The sequence below is a fragment of the Gracilinanus agilis genome, chromosome 2 (genome assembly GCF_016433145.1).
Source record: "Gracilinanus agilis isolate LMUSP501 chromosome 2, AgileGrace, whole genome shotgun sequence".
NCBI classification, from domain to species: domain Eukaryota; kingdom Metazoa; phylum Chordata; class Mammalia; order Didelphimorphia; family Didelphidae; genus Gracilinanus; species Gracilinanus agilis.
The window spans coordinates 142,634,574-142,659,967 of record NC_058131.1 but is presented as its reverse complement, the minus strand read 5'-3'; the positions used below and the strand labels follow the sequence as shown (position 1 = coordinate 142,659,967).

Sequence of the window (25,394 nt, the reverse complement as noted above, 5' to 3'; positions counted from 1 at the left end):
TCCCAAAATGACCTTGTATTTATTTCTCTGTGTCCTTAAATATATGTCTCCCCTGATAGACTATAAGTACCTTGAAGACAGACAGAGATCCATTTTTGGTTTTGTATTAGCAGTGCCTTTGACAGATTATGACCAGAAGGATTTTTTCCTATTTTTAGTGGAAAATAGTACAAAGGAGTCCCTCATTTTATTGGTGGAGTTTCCAGTAAGTTTTAATCCTGGTCATCAAGGTGCCATGTTAGACAGTTTACTAATGTAGCTCCGATCATAGTTGTGAATCCCATTGCTAATAAATTAGCTCACAAGTTTTAATATCTTTAAATTATTTTTAAGCGAACATTAGTTGACTGAAAATTAATTTATGTTTTTACCTTTGGGTATTTATCATTCATTTTTATGCTTCTCAAGAGATAAGTACTATATAAAATTCAATGTGGTTTAGTAGATTATAACAATTTCAAATATTTTTCCTCAAGAAAGGTTTTTGAAAACTTATACAATTAAAATGGAATTATCTTAAAAGGACTCTCTGCCTACAATAGATATTCGTCTCCAAAGGTCATCCATTTTTTAATATTAGCTTTTATTTTTGATTGGGTATAAATCAAACTACTTTTATTTTTTTTTTCTTTTAGTGTTTATAAGATCCAGCATTATTTTAAGAAGACTAATAACTTTCCATTTTAAATACTTAAATTATTGCTAATAGGCATTAACTTTAAATATGAATTCCCATTATTATCTATGTATCATTTTTCATTTTAGGATCAACTCTAAAGAAGCTTTTGCACACTGGAAATTCCATTAAGGTACTTCTCTCAAATGAAAACAGAATATAATTTCTCATATTTTTAACTTCATCAGTGCTCTTAAGTGACAATTAAATAAATAAGTGGGATTTTAATTTGCTATATTATTATTAGTTTGTTCAAAAGAATATAAACATTTTTATTTTTTAGATAGATTTTTGTGATGATGTATATTTTAATTTTATTGATTGGCTGGCTAGGTATTGTAGTAAAAGTAGTATTGGACTTTGAGAATTGAGAGTCTTGGATTTTAGTTCATTCCCAATCCCTGTGTGACAACCCCCTTAAACTCTTGGAGACTCAGTTTTCTTATCTCAAATGAGGAGTTAGAGGAAATTAAATTTATGATTCCTTTTCACACTGACATCCTTGGATTCTAAGGTTTTATGATGGAATAACTCTTCATTAAAGATTGTTATCATAGAGTAATGAAGAAGAGTGTTGAAAAACTGAAATAGAAGCTTTGGAATTTTTAGTTTCTTTTGCAGTAGATTTGCCTTCCTGGTTATTCTCTTCTTAGGCTTATCTTAAAATGACTTTTTCTTCCTTAAGAACATATAACAGTTGATATCCAGGATTTGCTCTAGAAACATATTTAATGGTATTCATTTACCTTTGGACCAGCATTTTATAACATTTTATTGAGGATAATTCATGTATCTAATTCCATTTTTTAAAAAGTCACAGTAGTTTAAAACTTGACATATTAACTATTCCTTATTCACTATAGGTGATGAGTGCTTTCTTTAAAACCTTATACAATTAGTACCTAATAAGTTTAATTTCTTCCAAATAATGAATATAGCCTTAATTTAAAAAAAATAAAAAAAAAACTTCCACTTTGTCAAGTAATTCAAGCTATGAACTGATTTTTTTAAAATTTATTCATTCATTCATTCATTTATTTATTTTAGAGTATTTTTCCATAGTTACATGAATTGTGCTCTTTGGATAGAACATTTCAGGGGGCCGCATCTGGCCCATGGGCCTAGTTTGCCCATCATTGGTTTAGAGTCTACATCCCCCAATCACATCAGTTGTTTTTCTTTTGTGTTTCTGCTCTCACAGTTCTTTCTCTGGATGGCGAATATGGTGCTTTCTTATAAATCCCTCAGTATTGTCCTGGATCATTGCATTGCTGCTAGTAGAGAAGGATATGAATTGAATTTATCTCAATTCAAATCTCTGAGCAATTTATTATTTCCGCTTGAAGTGCTTTTTTTCTTTCTTGATCTCTTTTTACTAATGATTTCTTTCCCATCTGTTTTTCTTCTCCTTTTTAATATCATATGCTTTGTGGTTGGTTGGTTTATATGAGTGAAAGGATATCTTTCAGTTGAGGATCTTAGAATCCTCTCCAGATTTTGCCGACTGGTTCCAGGTTTAATATCTATCATACTGACAATAAGTAGGTAAGCTTCATAATCTTGATATAAATGCCAAGAAGAGGCCCAACATTAATGAAAAACAAAGGTGAGAAAAGCATAAGATGAGAAGAACATGTAAGTGGAATTTAATGGCTTTGTGTGTTTTAAACTCTGAGATTTAGGGAAATATAGTATTAGGGTAAGTTAAAGGGTTGTCATTCTGGCTTTTTATGCTTTACACGTTTATTTTAAAAATAGAAACACAAGGAAGTTAATGTTAGTATCTTCCTTCTGGGATCATCTTCAATTTATCCTGCATAGCTGTTTACATGTTGTCTTCCCCATTTGATTGTCAGCTCCTTGAGAGCAAGGACTGTTTTTGCCTTTCTTTATATCCCAGTGCTTAGTAAAGTACATTTTAGGAATGTAATATGTATGGGTTTGATTTAACTTGATTCAAAAGGATATGTGAGCTCAGTGATTTGGGAGTTCTCTTTAGTCGTTTGGATTGTTACTCAAACATATCCATCTGTTCTGTAGAACTCTTATCATCCTATCAACATCTCACCACACAGGGTCCATTCAACATTTCACAATCCTTCCTCAAAATTCTTTTGACCTGATGAGGGTAACTTTTAAGTACTTTGACTATCCAAATTTTAACCTTTGTTTTTACCATGTGACCACTTCATCCTCTTTTTGTATCATATGATTTCTCGATAATGTCTTTTATTCCTATTCGTCAGAGTTCCATTTTGGTCACTTAATGCATCTTATTCACATTTTCTATTTCTCTCTCCATTGTCTTCTGTGCAATAGTTATTTTTACTCCTTTAGAGGCAATTATATGTACCATGCAATATGACAGCATTAATAGAATGTTAGTATTGAAAAGATGAACCTTTGCTTTCATGGGAAGATTGGGGCCAGTAAAGGATATTTGAGTTTTTCCAAAAGCATTCCAGAATGATCTTCTCTTGCTCAACTCTGGACTCAACTCATTGTCCATCTCTACTGCCCTTTTGTGATAGATAAAGTTTTGAAAATAAGCTACTCACTAAAATACATGCTGAATTTTGATTAGTAGACATTTTTCACCTATTTAATTTTTCCTATATGAATGGATAGGCCAAACTGCTTTTAATGGTTATAGTTTTCTTCCAGTGCCAGTTACTATGCTAGTCACTGGAGATTCAAGTCTAAAGAATGAAATGGTGCCTGCTCTCAATGGGCTTTCATTCTGAAAGGGGAGACAAATAGTAATTTATTTGTATATATGTCCATATGTTTGCAAAAATTTATTTATGTAGCAGAAATCTAAAGTTAATAAATGTATGTTATATGTACAAAACAAAAGTTAAATACAAAGTACTTTTTAAAGGAGGAATAAAGGAAAACTTTATATGCGAGATAGATAATGCTTAAGCTGTTTCTTAAAAGAGAGAAACTCAGTGGTGGTGGTAAGGAGGGAATGCATTCCAGAAATGGGGACAGATACAAAGGCATGAAGATAAGAAATGGAGTATTATGTGTGAGGCACAGAGAGAGAGAAAGCCAGTTTGACTGGATTGCCTACTGATTGTGAGAACCACAAATTCCACTGTGTTGGAAAGATAGGGACAAGATTCTGAAGGGCTTTAAATGCCAAGCAGAGAAGTTTAGATTTGATCTTAGAAGCAATAGGAAGTGTCTGGAACTGGCAGAATAGGGGAGTTACATGACCAGATCTGTGCTTAAGGAAAAGCTCTTTGGCAGAAATGTGGAGGGTGGCCTACAGTGGGGAGAGGCTTGAGGCAGAGAAACTAGTCAGGCTGTTGCAATTATTTGGGTGAGAAATGATGAGTGCCAGAAGTGGAGAGAAGGAGTTGTTGGATGTAAGAGATAGTATGAAGATAGAAATTGTAGGATTTGGCAACTGATTGAGTAAGTGGAAGAAAGAGAGTAAGGAGTCAAAGAGTGTCACATAACCTAGCAAAGAAAGAGTATCTAGGAAAAGGGACATTTTAGCAGTGTTAAATGTTGCAGATAAGCTGATCAGTAGTAGAAAGAGCACTGGATTGGATCATCTGTACTTATTTCTGCCTCCCATAATTATGTGACTTTTGTTAAAAATATAGAGGGAGAACCCTAATGATATTACTTGTTTACTAGGCTGGTTATATGTTTGAAGGCTAGCTGGGTTATCCTCCTCCTTAACCAGAAGGCTTCAAGGGATTTGTCCCTGTGATGGAGAATGAGAACAGAGAGGGACAGGAACCAGTATTCAGACAAAGGACTTCTGTGAGTTGTGGTGTTGGCGTTTTACCAGGGTTTAGGGAAATGCCTGGCCCCCTAGATATCCCTTCTGAATACAGCTCCTGTCAGGGAGACAGTAATGGCAGACGATTTCAGGTTTGATGTAACTGAAACCTGTTAGAACTGCCTCCTGGATTTTCCCCTTTTACCCTCAATCTTCCCTGATATCTTCCAAAAATCTTATCTGACTGCATTTAGTTAACAATCAAAGGGATGGTTTAATGAGACTGGATCAAGGAAGGGTTTGGAGAGTGAGAAGAGGAAAGCCTTAGTCTAAACACAAGGATGGTATGGAGTCTCTTTGGCCTAAGCTAAAAGCCAAAGGCTCTGGCCAGAACACATTTTTGATTCCTTCTTCTTTCTATCTGCTAACCTAATCTAAATGACAGATTGAAATGTCTTTCTATAGCTGGCACAGAGTGAGTAAATCGTCTTCAGGCTGGCTCAGCGTCCTTTCTGGGCAAAGCCCCTCAAGCCACTGTGAAATGTTCAGCCAGCTCTCTTTAGTTGTTGTCCAGAAGAACAGGCACAATCTCAGGTGTTTGAAGTACAAGGAAAAGGTTGGAAATCCTCAGGTATTCAGGGATTCGAATCCTGAGGCCAGTTTTGAGCTTCATCCAGGTCAGCATCCAGGGATGAACTCCCTCTCTTCTAGTTCTTTTTTCCCAGAAGCCCCTACTATTCCTTCCAACTGTCACTCCTGATCTTCAAGTCTTTCTGTAATATTCCAAAAGCCCCTTCTGTGCAAGCCTTCTCTTACACTTTGGACAAATTACTGAAGATTTTTGGCTTAATTTCCTCATCAGTAAAACAATATTTTCCCTTTTCTAACTTGTAAGAGTGCTGTGAGTGTGAAATAGTGAATGAATTATAACTGTAGAGCACCATATAAATAGAAACTCCATTATTTCTCCCTACTTAATGATGGTTTTCATTATAACTGCTACTTACATTTGTGTCAGTTAGAATGTGGAAATGGAGATTCTTCTTACCCTAGGTTGGTATAAACTAGAAAAAGCAAGTTTAGGGGAAGACAAAGAGATACTTTCACTTAAGGTAGTGTATAGCATCATTCTAATAGGGTACTGTTATTTATCTTCAGAATATAGTGGGAAGTAAGAAGGAATTAAAGAGAGCAGAAAAGGGAAATTAGTGAATTTTCCACATTTTGTTGTTAGGTTTTTATTGTAGCTTGCTTTTTTCCTTTGAAATATGAATTCTCAGAATATCATACACCTTTATATTTTTAACTCACGTACATAAAGTTTCTATTTAGTTTGTTTTTATTGCAAAACTATAATGATATTACATTAAGAATAATTTCTGAAAATATTTTTGTTGCTTGTTAGATAAGATGTGAAGGGATCCGGCTCTATCTTCTATGGCTTCAAGCACTTCAAACAAATTGTGCAGAAGAGCAGGTGCTAATTTTTGCCTGCCTTGTCCCTGGATTTCCAGCAATTATGTCATCAAGAGGTCCCTGTACACTTGATACACTTATAAATCCTACTCCTTTTTCATCAGATAGTAAGTAACATTACTAGATGTTGAAATTATTCTTTACATTTGTGCCTTTATCTAATTTGTGAGTACAAATCATAGGCATGTCTCTCTGGTGAAAGGTTTTATAATAACAAAATCTACAAGGTTTGGAGCTGACTACTAAAGACCTGGATAAGAAAGTTGTCCCCACCAATACCCTTAGGACTATCAGATATCTCAACATTAAAAACACATATGGTAGAAGTGATGCCATAGTAGTATACCTTCAGGACCACTGTACCTTGGAATATGTGGATATTATGGATGGTAAGATTTATAGAGTTGTTATTTCAAGGTTTGATATATTCACTCAGAGGGTAGGCCTGAGTGGCTGCTTGTAGGCCTCAAATGCTATCTGACAAGTTGACAACTTGGTAAAAAGCAGTAATTGAGATTTATTAATACCAAGTAAAAAAGGAAGGGAGGAGGACCAGGAATAAGGAGTCCCTAAGCTTAAAATCTAGACATTCCACCCAACTCCTATGGGTTCTGCAAGGAACTGTCTTCATAGGTCTTCAGGCTGCTTAAATCTATGCTCCCTGTCTAAAATCCTACACTGTTTATCTATCCTGACCTAATTGGTCCTCCAAATAAATAGTAGATAAGTTAAAAGTTCATCAAGATATGATAGCTTGAACCCTTGGAGAGTTCACCCTATTTGGCCTAAGCCAAGATGGCTAGGCCTTTCACACAGACAGGCATCACTGGGTACTGGTAGCTCTTTCTCAGCAGTCACAAACCACTCAGGACACAGGATAGTACAAGAACACAGGCAGATGGAAATTGGAGACAGGGATTGACAAAATCTTCCAACAGGATATCAGAATCTCTGGAAAGTAGGAACCTTCAGCTCTCAGGAAACAGGTATGTTTGCTTCCCAAGATGGCTTAGACAGCTCTCCCAACAGGAACTTATTTCTTTGATCACCCTGAAGGACAGGAACAACTGACCCCCAACTGTCTCAGTGTGTCTAGTTTTAAGACTTCCCCAGATTTTAGAATAGCTTCTTCCAGTTCTGTGCATGTGGCCAGTCCCTCTTTGCAAAGTCTCGCATTGAGTTTCTTATGCAAAATCTTTCCTTCTTTCTTTCTCTCTCAACCTTAACATTGGACTTGCACCAACACCTATATAAATTGTCACCCCTATTAGAATGTGGGTAGAGGTAAAGATGGAAATTATGCCTGGATTGTCAGGTCAGTCAGTAAACATTTATTGTCTAATGCATGCCTAGCACTATATCAGGTGCTGGATATTAAAAAAAAAAAAGGCAAAAGACAGCCCTCAATCTCAAGTAGCTCACAGTTCAATAGGGGAGACAACAAGGAAACAAAGATGCACAAAAAAGCTACATACAAGAAATAATGAGTTGTTATCATCAAGAGACATTAGGAAAGATTCTCTACAGAAGATAGAATTAAAGATGGGACTTAAAGAAAGCCAAGAGGTAGAAAAGAGAGAGGAGATCTTTTTAGGCGTAGAAGACAGCCAGAGAAAATGCTTGGGGCTGAGATGGAGTGTCTTGTTTGTGGAATTGCAAGGAAGCCAGTATCAACGGATTCAAGAGTGTATAGTAAGAATAAGTTGTGATGAGACTGGAATCATTGGGGAGAATGTTAGATTATGAAGAGCCTTGAACTCCAAACAGAATTTTGTCTTTGGTCCTGTAATTTATTGGAAGCCACTGGAATTTATTGACTATAGGATGACATGAGTGGGCCTGCCCTTTAGGAAAATCATTTTGGTGACTGAATGGAGGATGGACCAGCGTGGGGAAAGATGAAGCAATCAGATCCACTAGCAGGCTATTTACACTAGTCTAGGTGTGAGGTGATGAGGCAAATTAGAGTGCTGGCAGTGTCCAGGGAGATAAGAGGATATATTCAGAAGATGTTGCCAAGATGAAAATGACAGAGCAGATATGGAAGATGAGAAATAGTGAAGAATTGAGGAAGACACCAAGGTTCTAAGTCCGGAGGACTGGGTGGATGGCAGTATCCTGGAGAGAAAGAGTGAAATTTGGAAGCAAGGAGAGTTTAGGGGGAAAAAGATCATGAGTTTGGTTTTAGATGTTTGTATGTATGACGAGAAACATCCACGGAACTAATGAGATCACCAAGTGAAGTAGTTTAGATGAAGAATTGAAAAGAGCCCAGAAAAGAGACCTGTGGGACACAAACTTTTTTTATTTTTTTTTCTCATGGTTACATGATACATGAAGATTTGATTGTCTCCCTCCCCTCTTCCTTCCTCCCTCCTGGAGTTGACAAGCAATTTCACTGGGTTATACATGTATTATCACTCAAAACCTATTTCTATATTATTCATTTTTGTAATAGAGTAATCTTTTAAAACCAAAACCCCAAATCATATACCCATATAAACAAGTGATAAAGCATATGTTTTCTTCTCATTTCTGCTCCCACATTTCTTTCTCTTGATGTGGATAGCATTCTTTTTCATAAATTTCTCAGAACTGTCCTGAATCATTGCAATGCTTGTAGTAGCAAAGTCTTAATACATTTGATCATCCCACAATGTTTCAGTCACTGTGTTCAATGTTCTCCTACTTCTGCTTATTCACTCCACATCAGTTCATGGAGGTCTTTCCAGTTCTTAAAAAAATCACATGGTTCATCATGCCTTATAGCACAATAGTATTTCATCACCATCTTATACCACAATTTGTTTAGCCATTTCCCAATCAAGGGACATCCCCATATTTTCCAGTTTTTTGCCACCACAAACAGGATATCTATAAATATTTTTGTACAAACAGGTCCATTCCCATTAAAAAAAATATCTTTAGGGTACAAACCTAAAAGTGGTATTGCTGGATCAATTTAAAGTCCCTTTGGCATACTTCCAACAAAATTGCCTTCCAGAATGGTTGGATCAGTACACAACTCCAAAAGCAATACATTAGGGTGGGACACCTACTTTAGCAGGGAGGAGGGGTGGCAACATAAAGCCAGGATAAGGTAGCCAGGGACTCTAGAGAAGAGATAGTGTAGAGTTAGATTGGTTTACCAAAGGGTCAAGATAGGGAAAGAGAAAAGAATCACTAGTGAAGAGGTGATGGCCTGGGACAGACCTGAGGGAGTAAGAGATTGGAGGTCATTGTGTGGACAAAGTAAGATTTGATAAGGGAAGGCAGAGGGAAAGGCAGAAAAACTAATAGATTATGATTTCATAATTCTTAAACATGTAGATAAGTTTGTGGGTGAAAGCAAGATCAAGAGTCTGCCCTCATTTTGGGTGGCTGAGGTGGGGTAGAGTAGTTATTTATGGGAATAAAGTAAGTTGAGAAACTGATGGTTACAGTGTTTGAGGGAGTCCATATGTATGATGAAGGCCCTCTGTATGAGGGCAGGAGTTGGGGAAAAGAGAAATATTGTGAGCTAGGTCTCAAACTCATCGAGGAAGGAAGGAGAGTGTCTTGGAGGTCTTTATTCAACAATTACTAGGATTTTGATTTAGTAGAAGATGTGAATTGTATGGACCTCAAAGGAATAGCATGATGGAGGTAGAAGGAAGTGGCAATGGGGCAAGGAACATTACAACTCCCTTGCCTCATTCAGTGAGTAAAAAGAAATGAGTGAAAGGAAAATCAGTACTGAAAAGGGTAGTCAAGGAGGCTGTATCATCAGGGGAAACTTGTGATACCTTGTGACTCCCCATGTGTTCTATTTTAGATTAGCTCTGAGAGACACTTTCCTGGCATGTAAGACTGATGCTGATGATATCTCTGAAGGATAGTGAGGATTGCTTAGGGAAATTTGAAGCTGATGAGGGATCTAAAATTAGTATTTTCCAGACAAGCATGAGAATTGGAAGGATGGCGAGTTTGTGGCCCTGAGGAGGACCTTTGGTATTCAGGGTCTAGCTCACTGAAAAAACCAATGCTTCATAGTGGGCCCTAGGTTCTCAAAATGAGTGTTTTTCAAGAGTCATGTTTTTACTGCAATGATGGAGTCTTTACTTGGTATTAAGCTTCTATTAACTAAGTTCTATGACTTTGCAGACCTCTCCATCCACTTCATCTTTGTAATTCTCCACTGTGGCCAATTTGCCTTTAGATCAGGTCTGGGGATCAAGACAAATAGGAATCAATGACAATAGAGTATTTATATAATACCTATAAGGGATTGTTATAAGAAAAATAATTTATGCTACTGGTACATTTACTTAAGTATAGAACATTAACTTCAAATCAAATTCATCTTCACTTGCAAACTTTATTACCTTTTCCAGTATCTTTTCTCCCTCATTAGGGTCTTCAGTTTGAAACTATCTAAAGAAATCTAGGGGTAGTTAGTTCTTAAATATTTAAAGAAAAGAAATGATGTTTCTTGTTTTTCAAGATGAAAGAAATGTCCGTCAGAAATGTGGTTCTGCCTGAGTAAAATTAGAACTATCAAGAATGGATAAATGGAAGAGATGATGCAGAGGTTTTTTTCTGTACTGGAAAAGTATTTAAACCATCATGTATGCCACGGGATTAAGCAGTTAATTTTAAAAAATTGTTTTGTTAACTTTGGCTTCCTTCTTTCTGTTCCTTATTAAAATTTAGCTTTAATGAAATTTATTATTCATGTTTTAGCAAAGATATATCCTGAAGAAATAACCCCACTCTTGCCAGCTGTCTCAGGTGAAAAAATTGGTGATGATCAAACCTGCTTTTTTCTTCAAGTATTATTGAGATACATGGTTATTCAGGTAAGAAAAAAATACTGTGCAATTGAATATTTGTATATTTTAGTGTAGAAAAGTAAGAAAATTTTATTTTTCTTATATTTTCTGATTTTAGTTGTTTAGTTGTTTAGTCACATAATTCAGTTAATATAGTAATATAATCACTTCAACAAATAGTATCCTTTTTTAAAAAAACAAGAATTTGAGACTTAAATATTCTCCAGTACATTCAAATCAAAGTTCTCAGCTGGCTAAATAATATATAACTAGGTTGGAATTTATAGGTGTACATTTTTGAAAATAATAAGCTCTTTGGGTTTCTAAATATTTATCAGATTCATTCCACATTAGCAATTTTATTTTATCTTCTTCAAAATAAATTCTCCTCCTATATATTTTATCTCAGAATTTACAGATAAAAATATCAAATACTACTTTTAGTATTCAGGAAACTGCTGCTTTTTTCTTTTTGGTACCTGCAATTAGACTATATAGTTGCTACATGAATGATGGTTTTTGGATAAGGCCTCAGAAAGCCAAGATTTCTTTCCTTTAGATGTGATTAAATAAGAATAAAAGGCTTTTCTATGATTATTTATTAGAAACAAAAAGTGAAACTAAAAAATTGTCAGTTAAGCTGAAAAAATTAAATATTTTATCTAATCGCTATATTTATTTATGTACTTAAAAAATTTTGCCATGGGTACATGATTCATGATTCCCTCTTCTCCCCTTCCCTCTACCATCCTAGAGTCAACAAGTATTTCCACGGGGTTCTATATGTATCATTGTTCAGAGCCTATTTCCATGTTATTCATATTTGTAGTAGAGCAATCTTTTAATATTATATTATCATAACCCTTAATCATATATATATTGAACTATATGATCGATCATATGTTTTTCTTCTGCGTTTCTGCTTCTACCGTTCTTTCTCTGGATGTGGATAATTGTCCTAGATCATTGCATTGCTGCTAGTAGAAAACTCTTATTACATATGATTGCACCACAGTATATCAGTCTCTGTGTACGTTCTCCTGCTTTTGCTCCTTTCACTCTGCATCAATTCCTGAAGGTTATTCCAGTTCACTTGGAATTCCTGCAGTTCATTATTCCTTTGAGCACAATAGTATTCCATCACCAATCAGATACCACAATTTGTTCATCCATTCCCCAATCAATGGACACCCCCTCATTTTCCAATTTTTTGTTACCACAAAGAGAGCAACTACCAATATTTTTGTACAAATCTTTTTTCGTTATTATCTTTTTGGGGTACAAAACCAACAGTGGTATGGCTGGGTCAAAGAGTAGGCATTCTTTTAGGGTCCTTTAGGCATAATTCCAAATTGCCCTCCACAATGGTTGAACCAATCACAACTCCACCAGCAATGTATTAGTGTCCCAATTTCACCACATCCCCTCCAACATTTATCACTTTCCTTTGCTGCCATATTGGCCATTCTGCTAGGTGTAAGGTGGTACTTTAGAGTTGTTTTGATTTTCATTTCTCTAATCAGGAGGGCTTTAGAACTTATTGATAGTTTTGATTTCATTGTGTGAAAACTGCCTATTCATGTCCATTGACCATTTGTCAGTTGGGGAATGGCTTGTTTTTTTGTTTTTGAAATATACTTAGTTCCTTATATATTGTAACAATTAAAAGAGCCAGTAACCAATGTTTGATAGAAAAGAGACAGAGAAAGTCTATGTGGTGAGTCTCTCTTCCAGCACTCCCCTGGGGCCGAATATACACTGGGAGACTTTAACGGGGTGTCACCCTGAAACTGGGTAACCTGGATGGTTGTGTCACCCCTCAGGAGTTGGGGACGAGGCTTCCCTATAAGAGGAGGTATGTGTTATCCCAATCCAATTCTGAATAAGGGCAGGGTTCACACAAACCTTCCCCAATCAGTTAATTTCACAGCCGATGGTCTGGCTTCAAGATGGAGGCAGCCAGACCAAGGTGTGGTTCCCCTCTCCCTTGTTGTCTGTCTCTCAGGCACTCTGGAATGCTATCTGACTGATGAATGGCTTTTATTATTCGCAGTTCAGGGATTGGGGAAAGGGGTGAAGGGCAGAGGGATTTTGGGGTCCCCTCTTCTCTATTTCTATGGGATCTGTCACTTATGAGGGAACCTTTGGGGTTCCCACTCCTAAGCTTCTTTCCCTGCCCCTGCTTTTGTTTCTATTTCTATTTTTCTGTTTCTATCCTTTTCTATAATTGTAATTTTTGACTGAAAGGGATCTCTCAGCAAGGTTGGGAAATGGGAGGAGATCACTCCCAAAATGGAGTCCAAAAATTTAGCTTACTCAATGGTTGAAGTCTTGATGGGTAAGATGCAATGGAATGGCTTTGATCAGGGAATCAGGGTTTCAATTCCCAAAAGAAAGATCTTCAGGAAACCCTTAGGACTGGATCCGAGCTGGGATGTCCACCTCCCCCCTCTCTTAGTCCTTCGCAGGAAGACCTCTTTCCTCTCTTCTCCAGAGAATTTCTCAGAATCCTATTGCTTTCAACTGTCGGCAACTGTCAGCAACTGCCTTCTCTGGCTCCTTTTGGTTCCCTCTCCTCTGCACCAAAACCCATTTTGTCAGACCTTTGTCAGAGAGTTTTGTTATAAAAATGTTCTCCCAGTTTGTTGTTTCCTTCTAATTAGTTGCATTGGTTTTGTTTGTACCAAACCTTTTTAATTTGATATAATCAAAGTCATTCATTTTACATTTTGCAATGTTCTCTATCTCTTGCCTGATCTTAATTTTATTCCTTTCCCACAGATCTGACAGGCATACTATTTTATGTTCACTTAATTTATTTATGATTTCACTCTTTATATTTAAGTCATTTACCCATTTTGGATTTATCTTGATATAGGTTGTAAGATATTGTTCTAAACTTAATTTTTCCCATACTGTTTTCCAATTTTCCCAGCAATTTTGTCAAATAGTGAGTTCTTGTCCCAAAAGCTGAGGTCTTTGGCTTTATCACACACTAGCTTGCTGAGGTCATTTACCCTAGTCTGTTCCTAATTTTCTGTCTCTTAGCCAGTACCATATTGTTTTGATGACCACTGCTTTATAGTACAATTTAAGATCTGGTACTGCTAGGCCTCCATCCTTCACATTTTTTTTTCATTATATCTCTTGATATTCTTGATCTTTTGTTTTTCCACACGAACTTTGTTATAATTTTTTCTAATTCTATAAAAAATTTTTTTGGTAGTTTGATAGATATGGCACTGAATAAGTAGATTAATTTGGGTAGGATTGTCATTCTTTTGATATTTGTTTATCCCACACAGGAGCAATTCATGTTTTTCCAATTGCTTAGATCCAATTTTAATTGTGTGAAAAGTATTTTGTAGTTGTGTTCATATAATTCCTATGTTTGTCTTGGCAGATAGATTCCTAAATATTTTATATTGTCTAGAGCAGTGGTGGGCAAACTTTTTTTTAAAAACCCTTAACTTCTGTGTATTGCTTCTTAGGTGGAAGAGTGGTAAGGGTGGGCAATGGGGATCAAGTGAATTGCCCAGGATCACACAGCTGGGAAGTGTCTAAGGCCGGATTTGAACCTAGGACCTCCTATCTCTAGGCCTGACTCTCAATCCACTGAGTTACCCAGCTGCCCCCAGGCAAACTTTTTAAAGAGGGGTCCAAAGGAAAGGAAATGTTCATCTGTCAGTCTGTTTCTAAGGCAACTCTTTCAAAGTTTCATTGTATTGTATCCTACTCATTGTATTTGTCCAATTACAATTTGGGATTGTCTGTGCAAGGGCCTAGATTTTGGAGATGGAATTCTGCTGTATGCAGGGAATAACAAGTAGCTTAGTTTGACTGGAAGATATTAATGTGTTAGGGGTTCAATTAACCCTAAAAGGTATACCATATTTTTATAGACTGTACATGTTAAACAGAGGAGTTTGTGCTTTATCTTAGGAGCTAAAGAGAGACATTTAAGTTTTTGACATTTTGACATTTAAGCAGAGAATGACATGGTCATACCTATATTTTAGAATTATCATTTTGGCACCTGCATAGAAGATGGATTGTAGAATGGAACAACTGGAGATAGGGAAACTAATTAGGATGCTATTATAGTAATCCAGATGAGAGATGCATCAGTCAGTTTGTGTTATGAATAGGAAGAAAGCAATGGATGTCAGAGATACTGAGGAAGTAGAATCACCAAGATTTGGCAAGAGGTTTAGGTACTTATGAGGGAGTATAAACGAGTGAGGAGACTTCTGATTTGCTAATGGAAGCATGGTGGTACCCTCTATAGAACAGGTTAAACTAGGAGGAGGGATAGGTTTAGGGAAAAACATAGTGAGTTTTATTGGGGGGCTTGTTGAGCTTCTGATGGCTATGGCACATCTAAGAGGACATGTCCTGCTGTCTGTGGTGTGTTATTTGGAATTTTAGGGGTCCCATTGAGAGGTATTTGGGACTCATTTGAGTTTTAAAATAATTATATATATGACAAACTTCCTATGGATGTTTAGGGGACTTGGAAACTACATTTCCCATGCTTCAATGGGTTTCCGGTTTTTGATGTGATTTGACATGAGCTAACATAAAGTGTAGCTTAAATTGGGAGGTCGGGCTTGAGACTTCCTCTCTTTGGTATGTAGGAGTGGTGAGAGAAGGTAATGACTAATGCCGGGGGATTTGAAAGAGATTTTAGCAGGCAAGTGGCCATTTCTTTATTTTACCAAGATGGCCCTAATTAAAATATTACTTCTCCTTTTACTCTCAGCCTCTATTATTTTTAATTATTATAGTGGTTGATATAAAACTGCTTTTTACAAGAGTGAGATAAAGGCTAGGTATGTTGATTTGGTAGTCATATAGATAGAAATCATAGTTGAATCTGTGAGGCTGATAAGATTACCAAGGCAGAAAATTCAAAAAAGGAAGGACCCAAGCCATTGCCTGGCAGTATACCGAATGCATGAGGAGCAGGATATGAATGATCATCCTGAAATGATAGTAAGGAGACTTTTGCAACCAGGTAGGAAGAGCTATATTACACAAACCTAAGGAAAGAGAAAGTATTCTGGAGGAAGATGTGGTTAGCAATGTCAGAAGCTACAGAGAGGTCAAAAAAATATGAAGACTGAGGAAAGGACATTGGACCTAGCAGTAGAGATCTTGCTACTTCCATTGTTAATGGAGTAGTTCAAGGTGAATGATGGTGTAGGAATTCCAATTTCAATGGATTAGAATGTAAATGGGAGGTAAAAAAATGAAGGCAGCAAGTATAGACAGTATTTTCCAGAAGTCTGGCTATGAAAGAGAATAAAGATATAGGACTATATTTTGGTTGAATGGTTGTGTCAAGTGAACATTTTTTAAAAGAATGGTTGATATTTGAGCATCAGTTTAAGCCAGTGCATAAGGAGAGTTTGAAGGGTAATCAGAGAGTTAAATTGTCAGAGGAAATGGAGGATGAAGGAATCAATGGTACATGTAGAGGGGTTGCTGTTGGTAGAAAAGCTTTTTTCTCTGAAACTGGAGCATATCTGTGAGCTGTTTTGTTTTTTTAAATGCCCAGCTCATCTCACTTAGATGACTTGAAATTGAGCACCTAGGTGCTATGTCTATTTCTCTTTTATCAACTGCTTATAGGACATATTTGTTCTGTTCTCTCATTTTTGGTTCAAAGGCCATGCTGTCTTTAGTATGTAAAAGTCAAAGTAAGATTTGAGTAGCTATTCTTACACTTTTATCACTATAATCATCTAATCCTGGGCAGAAAACCTATAGCATGTGTGCTAGAGGGGGCACTCAGAGTCCTCTCTGTGCACACCTGCTATTGCCCCAGCACAGGGTTTGTTGGAGTTCATTACTAGGAAGTCAGAGGAGGGCAGAACTGCTCCCTTTCCCCCTCTCCATGAGCGACTGAGGATATCATCATCCCTTCTAAAAGGTTCATCATCACTGATCTAATCTATCCTGAGAAGTGGTCCAATGCCTTCTCTAAAAATTATCTAAAAATTCCCTTTGTGTTATACTTAGCTTTCCTTGTTAGTTTTAACTCAAACTATGTTTTTGCACCAGTTACTATTCATACTGCCATGGCACACTTTCATAGTCTCCTTTTATTACCCATATTTACTCTCATATTCTGCATATTTTCAACTGTAAATTGGTTAGAAAGTTCCATATACTTACACATTTCTCTCTTCATAGGTCTTACTTTTCATTGGAATTTTCTCAGTATCTTCAGAATTTAATTCTTGTGTATTCATCTCTCCTGGGTAAAATTCTTAAGTATAATTTTATGTCAGGCGTTAGAAGCTACCATTTTTCTGAGTCTTAATCCAGATTTTGTAGAGTAGAATTTTAGTTCTGTAACAGACTGATGGGACTTAAAAGAAGGAAACCAAGCAAGGCATGCATCTCTGAGGTGGAATCAGAACAAGCCCAGAAGAATCCTGAAGAAATAACTGTTAGGGAGGGGCCAGAGTAAATAGGGGAATTCTGAAGGAGATTCCAACTGCCACACACATCTCTCTAAACCTTGGTTGGGTGAAGGAGGTGGGTGGTATTGAACCAGTAAGAATCTGGTGCTCCTGAACCCCCAAAATAGGGGCTTTCCTTGAATGTCACAACTGCTACAGTTGATCTACCTACTTCATTCACCAACTGAGAAGATTTTGATATAGCAGTTATTCCATCTTGGCCATAGAGCCTGGACTCCTAAGGGGAGTGGGCTCGGGGGACCTTTCAGAACTGGCTTGATCCATAACCCTGTTATTCCCTCAGCTTAAACTAATTAGTGGATAGGAGTTACTGGGGCTTGAGACAGTTACTGGATAGAGCTACAGAGATCCAGTACTGCTCTCCCCAGAGAGAAAATCACCTAGATAGAGAAGTTGGACCCTTACCCGCCATCCTGAATCCCAAACCCTTTCCCTGAACCCTGAATTTCTTTATCTTCAAGTAAAATTCCTGTTAGTTATATTGATTAGAGTTTGGAATAGTGACCTTGAGGGGGAAGGTGTCGTTGGGTAGCTGAGGGGAGGACAGGAACATTACACTCCAACTTTGAGGAAAAAACTGTTGAGGGCATGGGAGAGGCTTGGCTGGATATTAGTATCTCTGATCACTGGACAAAGTCCATTTAAGTCTCAAACTATTCCCAACCCCCTTCCTTTATTATCTCCACAACCACTGTTCCATTTTGGGGAGTCTCCTTGAGAACTATGCCCTCAAAAGTCTTCCTAGTAATGCCCTCCCTAATTTGTTAATATATGCACTCAAGGATAGAAATTTCCCCCTGAGTACTGCTTTGGCTGCATCCCACAGATTTTGGTAGGATGTCTTATCATTGTCATTCTCTTCAATGAAATTATTAATTGTTTCTATGACTTGTTCTTTACCTGATTTGGGAGAATCATATTATTTAATTTCCAATTAATTTTTGATTTTCCAGATCCATTTACCCTTACTAATTATTATTTTTATTACATTATGATCTGAAAAGATTACGTTTATTATTTCTGCTCTTTTGCATTTGTTTGCCTTGTTTCTATGCCTTAGTACATAGTCATTCTTTGTGAATGTACCATGTGCAGCTGAAAAGAAAGTATATATTTTTTGTCCCTACTTATTTTTCTCCACATATCTATTAACTCTAATTTTTCTAGGATTTCATTTACCTTTCTTACCTGTTTCTTATTCATTTTTTGGTTTAATTTATCTAGATCTGATAGAGGAAGGTTCACGTGTCCCACTAGTATAGTTTTACTATCTATTTCCTCCTAGAACTCTGCCAGTTTCTCCTTTAAAAATTTGGATGCTGTACCGTTTGGTGCATACATGTTGAGTACTGATATTTCCATTTCCGTCTATGCTGCATTTTATTAGGATGTAATTACTTTCCCTATGTCTTTTAATCAGATCTATTTTTATTTTGGCTTTGTCAAATATCATGATTGCAACTCCTGCCTTCTTTTTCTCAGTTGAAGCCCGATAGTTTTGCTCTAGCCTTTGACCTTTACCCTCATGCATTCCGTTCTTACCCCACTCCCAGAGCATATATGCTCTCCCCCCTCCACTGCTATCTTTGGCATTGCTTAAAAATCCTGAAAGAAAAAATTTGCTTGAGTGGAACAAGAAGAATATATGAAAAAGGTTAGCAATACAGCCTCAGCCTGTACACTGAGGAGAACCCCATAAGGAGGACTAGATGGTTTATAGCAATCTGCTCATGAGGGAAAAGAGCAAGAATTCAAAACCAAATGGCAGGGAGCTGTTTCACTCTTTGCCCTTTCTTCCCATCTCTTTGCTTAGAATGGGTTGTTGGGGCAAAGAAATTTCTAACACTGAAAGGTAGTGAGTGATTCAGGAAGAACTGGAGGACGTAATAGATGAATTCCCAGATGAAGGCAGCAGCAACATCTTTAACTATCAATGAGTTTCTTTGCTTTGGCATTGGCAAGATCAATACGATCTTTGTTAGTATCAGCCTTCTCAGTGATTCTCCCTATTTGCTTGTTCTGAGAGTCAATCTCATTGCCCATGTCTAAGGCCATTGTTTTCAAGTTCCCCAGGATACTACCCACCTGAGTCAAATTTTTTTCCATTTCATCTTTTCTGGCATCATTATTTATCTGTTTAATGTATCCGCTACTGGCTCCTCCTGCAGCTGTTTGCTGAGGCTGACCATTTGTCACACGGCCTGGCTGCTTAGAAACCACATTACCAGGTGAACTGTCTCTACCTTCAGCCCATGTTGCTTTATAGGCCTTGCCAGACTCAAAATTTGCTGACCTATTCCAAGGGCAAACACAAAGGTCGCAACACTTGTTGAGCTCTGTTAATGTCTTCTCTGCTTCTCTCATGTCTTTGTTTATTTGGTCCATGCCTTCTTCTATGCGGTTCAGTTTTTCCCCTTGTTCATCCAGCATAGTAATGGTTTTGATTCCTGCATCCTCAGGAACCACTAAATGGCTAAACCCAGGATTCTCCTTGTGCTTTCCAGGGACTCATCAGTCACCTGGTACACCTTTAGTTGAATTTCTTCTGCTGACAGATTATCCATTATGGATCAAAACTTGGTAAGCAAAGAAACAGGAACTGAGATATTCAAAAGACTTCGCCGCCCTTCCCTTCCGATCCTCCTCAAGTTGGACTTTGCCAAAGATCTAACAATTTAAAATTTTCAAAGGACTTTATATATCTTTGTTTAGCTTCATAATCATGTGAGGTATTATAACCATATTATAGATAGTGAAGGATCTAAGGCTCATAGAGTTTTTTTTTAAATATGTCAATAAGGTCTTTATTTTTTTGTAATTTTTAAAAATATTTTTCCATGTTTACATGATATATTTTCTTTCCGTCCCCTCTTCCCTCCCCTGTCCTGAAGCTGACAAGCAATTCCACTGAGTTATACAAATGTTATCATTTGATGCCTATTTCATATTATTCATTTTTGCAATATAGCAATCTTTTGAAACCCAAACCCCCAAATCGTGTACCTAAATAAAGAAATGGTGCCATATGTTTTTCTTTGTTTCTATTCCCACTATTCTTTCTCTAGAGGTAGGTACAGTTCTTTCTCATAAGTCCCTCAGGATTGTCCTGGACCTTTGTATTGTTACTAGTAGCAAAGTCCATATCATTGGATATAGTTCTACAACATTTCACTTTCTGGGTACAATGTTCTTGTTCTGTTCATTTCACTCTGCATCAGTTCATGGAGCTTCTTCCATTTCATTTAGAAATCCTCCAGTTCATCATTCCTTATAGCACAATAGTACTCCATCATCATAGAGTTTTCATTTATATGCCTGTGGTAATATAGCTAGTATCCCTAAAATGGAGGATTTTAACCAGATTTTTATATTATTAGTATAGAATTGCCTGCTCTGTCATGCTATCTCTGATCCATGCCTACATGTATTTCAATAAATTTTCATGGACTGTACATTTAAACTATAGTATGTGCCTTTCCATTTTCATCATAGGTCATAGAATAAGAGCAAGTAGGGATTTTAGAGATTTTGGGTCCAGTTCTGGTATTTTATAGATGAGGAAATTGAAGCCCACAGAGGTTGAGTGATTGAACCAGGATCACACTGTGAGTAAGTGTCTGAGGAGGTGGAATTAGAGGCTAGGTATTCCCAACTCCCAGTCCAACCTCTCTCCATAATCCTATGCTGGCATTTTCCATATAGGGTTTTTTTGAAGGAGAATGGAGAACAGTTCAGTTCAGTGTAAGAGATTGAGTTGTCATTTTGAAATGATTTCCTTAGCTTTTCTTAAAAACTAAAATGACAATCTTCTCTTTCCAAAAAACCACAGCAACAGTTAAAAACTTATATTTATGAAATAGAAAAACTACTTAATGGTGATTAGTACTATAGCTTGAAGATAAAATATTCAACAAAATTCATAAAATTATCAAGTTTTTATTAAGTATTAAACAAGGTATTGTGCTAGGCCAAGAGAAAGGAAAAATACTAAATGGAAAAGCTGTCCTTACCCTCAAGGAGTTTCTATTCTACCAGTTGCCTTTCTTTGTGTTTCAGAAAAACATCTGATAGAAGTTTTGATACGGTTTAAACCTTAATTTAAGGCAGTATTTTTAATTTGGGTTTGTGAACTTGTTATTTTAAAAATATATCCTGACAACTATATTTTAATATAATTAGTTCCTTCATAATCTTTTATATTATATGCATTTAAAATATTATTCTGGAGTAAATCTATAGAGTTTACCCCATTGCCAGTGATTAAAAGAAAAGTTAACTCCTAAACAGAGTATATTGTGAACATTTTTATTTGGATTATTGGGAAATATTTTGCTTTTGGGGTTTCTTTATTCCATAATTTATATTTGCATCATAGTGTTGATGGCTGTAAAGTTATATTGATAGTTTATTTGGGTTTTTGCATAATTGAATTGTGCTTGATTGTATTTTTTTTAGAATTCCACTAAATTCAAAATACTGATGAGACAGGGTACTTGAGTATATATTTTAGTTTATCATAAGGTTATAAATTTAGTAACCTGATTTGCAGAATACCATTGTTATTTAAGATTGGTTATTAGTTACACCGAGGGCTGGGTTCAGAAGAATAATTGGTATTCTCATCAACTGTTTATGACCTGTGCCACATTTTTATTTTTATTTTTTAATTTTTAAAAATTTTAACTAAAACAAAAAACAACAAAAAAAACCCTCTTACATTCTATCTTGGTGTCAGTGAGTATTGGTTTCAAGGCAGAAGAGTAGTAAGGGTTAGGAACTTGGGGTTAAACAACTTGCCCAGGGTCAGACAGCTAGGAAGTATCTGAGGCCAGTTTGAACCCAGGACTTTCCCTCTCCAGGCTTAGCTCTTTATCCACTAAACCACATAGCTGCCCCTTTCTCACAATTTCAGAAGGTCAAGAACTCCTTAAAATTCAGGATGATCCACAAATTTAAGTCTAGACTTGGAATCAGGAGAACGGGTTCAAATCTTGCCTCTAATACTTAAAAATTGATCCTGGGCAATTCATTTAGCCTTTTGAGCTTCAGTTTCCTTTTTTGATAAAATTGGGGAAATATTATTTCTACTATTAGTGTCTCTTTCACTCTGTGTTATTATGAAATACAAATGAAATAGATGTAGTTATTTTATCGACCATAAAGGGCTATGTTAACATCAATATATTCACAGTATGCAGGTAAAATTTTATTTGTGTCATATTTTATGCTTCAGAATTTTTGTCACAATTTACTTGCAACTTTATGAAAATGATTCATACAAGTTCATCTGTTTTATAGCCCAGTTCCTGCTCATACTCTTTAGTTTTTTATTTTCCTTAGTGTCATAAGGTAGGAATGAAGAGAATGTAGCATAAAGAATTTATTCACTTAGGCCTCAATTTTACTTTTGTTTCTTCCAAAAACTAATTCTATGACCCTGGGGCAAGTTATGTTTTCCAGACTTCTCTTTTCTTATTTGGAAAATGGGGGGGTTGATCTAGCTTCTCCCAAATATTTCCTCTAGGTCTATAATTCTGTAATTATACTCATTTACTAAATTGTGTGGTAGCTATTGAAAATTGATTATAAAAAATTTCATTCCAATTACTTATTGTAAGATGATTATTTTCAAATATTGATTGAATGTGTATTATATACTAGCAATCATGCTAGGTGCTATGGGGTTAAATGTTAATGCTAATATTAACTTTTTAATCATAATACCTAACCTAAATTTGGGCAGGTGGTGAGGTAAAAGGAGAGGATTCTCTCACTTGAGGATTTAGAAAATTCTAAATTAGAATTTAGAAAATTCTAAGCTATTGAGAAAAAAATTTAGGAAAGATTTTAAAATGAATTTCTGAAGCTTTTATTCATAATAATAAGTATGCATTTCAGGTTAAAATCAAAATAAATGTTTAAAGAAATCAATTTCAACAAATAACAGACATTTTTAAAGTACCTACATTTGAGGAACAGAACAATCACTGCTCAAGTTGCCTACATTTGACTGGGAGGATTAAACATATGTATCATTAAGTAAATCCAGAGTATGCGTGACATAATGCTAATTCCTCTAAGAGGTTGCACCAGAGCTGTACTTTGAAGGAATCTAAGACTTTTATTAGACTACAATTAGGAGGAAATACTGGACTTGATTGTAAAGTCCTAGGAGGTAGAGGGCTAAATGTAATGAATAGGGAATTGACCAGACTATAATTACTGTATTTTATTTGCCTGTAAATATCTTTATTTTAATACAAGAATTTATGTCTGATTTATTTTAACCACTAGAGATTTTCAAGATAAAAAAATCACAAAGCATATAAACAAAGAAATATATTAGGATATTTAAATAACTTGAAATTATGATGTTTTTATATGGATATGACTTATAGTTTGCTGTATTTGAGATTTATTTATATAAGAAAATGACAGCTTATGGAAAAGTTTTAAAACATTTGTTTTTAAATAATTCTTCATTATAACAACAAATTATTCTCTTGCACTTTGTTAAAATATAATGATTTCGTTATTTAAATTAATGTTAGTTTTCAACTTGGTATTATAATTTTGAGAACATGTCAGTTCAGTGTGTGTTGATTTGAAAAAAAATGTATTACATGTATTATTTTTTAAAATATAATATTTGAAGGCTGCAAGCTTGGAATGGAAGAATAAGGAGAACCAAGACACTGGGTTTAAATTTCTCTTTACTTTGTTTCGAAAGTATTATCTTCCCCATTTGTTTCCGTCATTTACAAAATTAACCAACCTCTACAAGCCTGTCCTGGGTAAGTAGTGATTTTAACCACTTCTATTGAATTTCAAATGATTTCCTTCAACATGATTGTTCAAATCTTTTTGATTAAGAAATATAACTTTTCACACATAAAAGGTTATAACCTTGATACTTTTAAACCTCTGCTTTCAAGACTTTTCTAAAAAATTGCAGTTTTTATTCTTCTCAGATTTAAATTATTCACACTCTTAGAAGGATGCTTGAGTAATCCAAAAATAATTTTTATGTGCTTTGGAATGCATTACTTTGACTATAATTTTATTTTCTTTAGGGTATATTAAAATTAGTTTTCATTTCTTGAGCATACCATAGCAGATGATGGCATATTATGATTTAAGAAAATAACCTGGGAATAAAATTTGTGTTTAAAAAGTGGATAAGTTGCCCTTAATAAAATCCAGAACTGCCTGTTTTGTAATAGAGAGCACAAATTCATTATAATTTAGTCTGTGCGTGCGTGCGTGCGTGCGTGTGTGTGTGTGTGTGTATGTAACTGGGAAGGGGTAGCTGAGACTTTGCTTATATGTTTTTGTGAAGAGATATTTGCAGAAAGCTTTGCTTCTTAAGCAATTACAGATCCTATAGCCATGTATCAGTAAGAAAAATTTTCAATGTAGATAGGCAGCTGCATTTGTCAAGTATTATCTCAAAGAACATTTCCATATTAAGATCTATTGTAGAGAGAAGGGCTGAAAAATATGTATTTGGCTGACATTATAGAAAACTTGCTAGATTAAAAATGAGACAGAACTTTTAAAAACTATATCATCCATTGATTAAGTAAAATTCTTTTTAATAGATTCTTCTGCCAGGAAAAATGTTAGAAAATTTAAATGAATTTATTTGGTTAATGTATCGTATTAGTTACTTTCATTTTAATTCCTAACAAAGGTTTGCAGATGGGTACATTAAATTTACTATATATCAGCCACAGATTGTTCTTTGCCTTTATTTTTATCATTATATTCTCACATTTATACAATGCATTAAAATATTTATTAGTTTTGCCTAAGCAATCATATGAGGTACCTCTTTTCATTTTAATGACAATAGGATCATAGATTTAGAGCTGTAAGGGATTTTTGAGGCCTTTTTGAGTTCAATCCACCCTCATTTTTCAAATGAGAAAACAGATACAGAAAAATTAAGTCACTTGCCAGAGTTATACATCTGGTATGTAGCTTGAGTGGATTTGAATCAAGATTTCTTTAATCCCAAGTCCAGCATACTTCTGACTAATCCATATTGTGTCTCTATATTTTATGTTAAACACACACACACATATCATATACATGTTGTTTTTATATTTGTAATTATAATTGGTGTGCATACCTTCTTAAGGGAAACCACTTGTACCAATACAAATCATAACTATTCTTAAACTTATTGTCTTTGCAAG

At 35.6% G+C, this 25,394-nt stretch overlaps 1 protein-coding gene and 1 pseudogene across 2 annotated transcripts in view; one reads left to right on the top strand and one right to left on the bottom strand.

Moving 5' to 3' along the window:
* The window catches only part of RALGAPA2 (Ral GTPase activating protein catalytic subunit alpha 2), a 477,726-nt gene that overhangs the window by 96,368 nt on the left and 355,964 nt on the right, over positions 1–25,394 (top strand). For both annotated transcript variants that reach the window (XM_044663434.1, XM_044663433.1), the window contains exons 5-8: positions 766–809; positions 5,821–5,998; positions 10,614–10,729; positions 23,849–23,987. In XM_044663434.1, coding sequence (XP_044519369.1) covers positions 766–809; positions 5,821–5,998; positions 10,614–10,729; positions 23,849–23,987 — 477 coding nt within the window. The remainder of the gene's footprint in view (positions 1–765; positions 810–5,820; positions 5,999–10,613; positions 10,730–23,848; positions 23,988–25,394) is intronic.
* Positions 19,044–19,811, bottom strand: LOC123236918 (annotated as a pseudogene).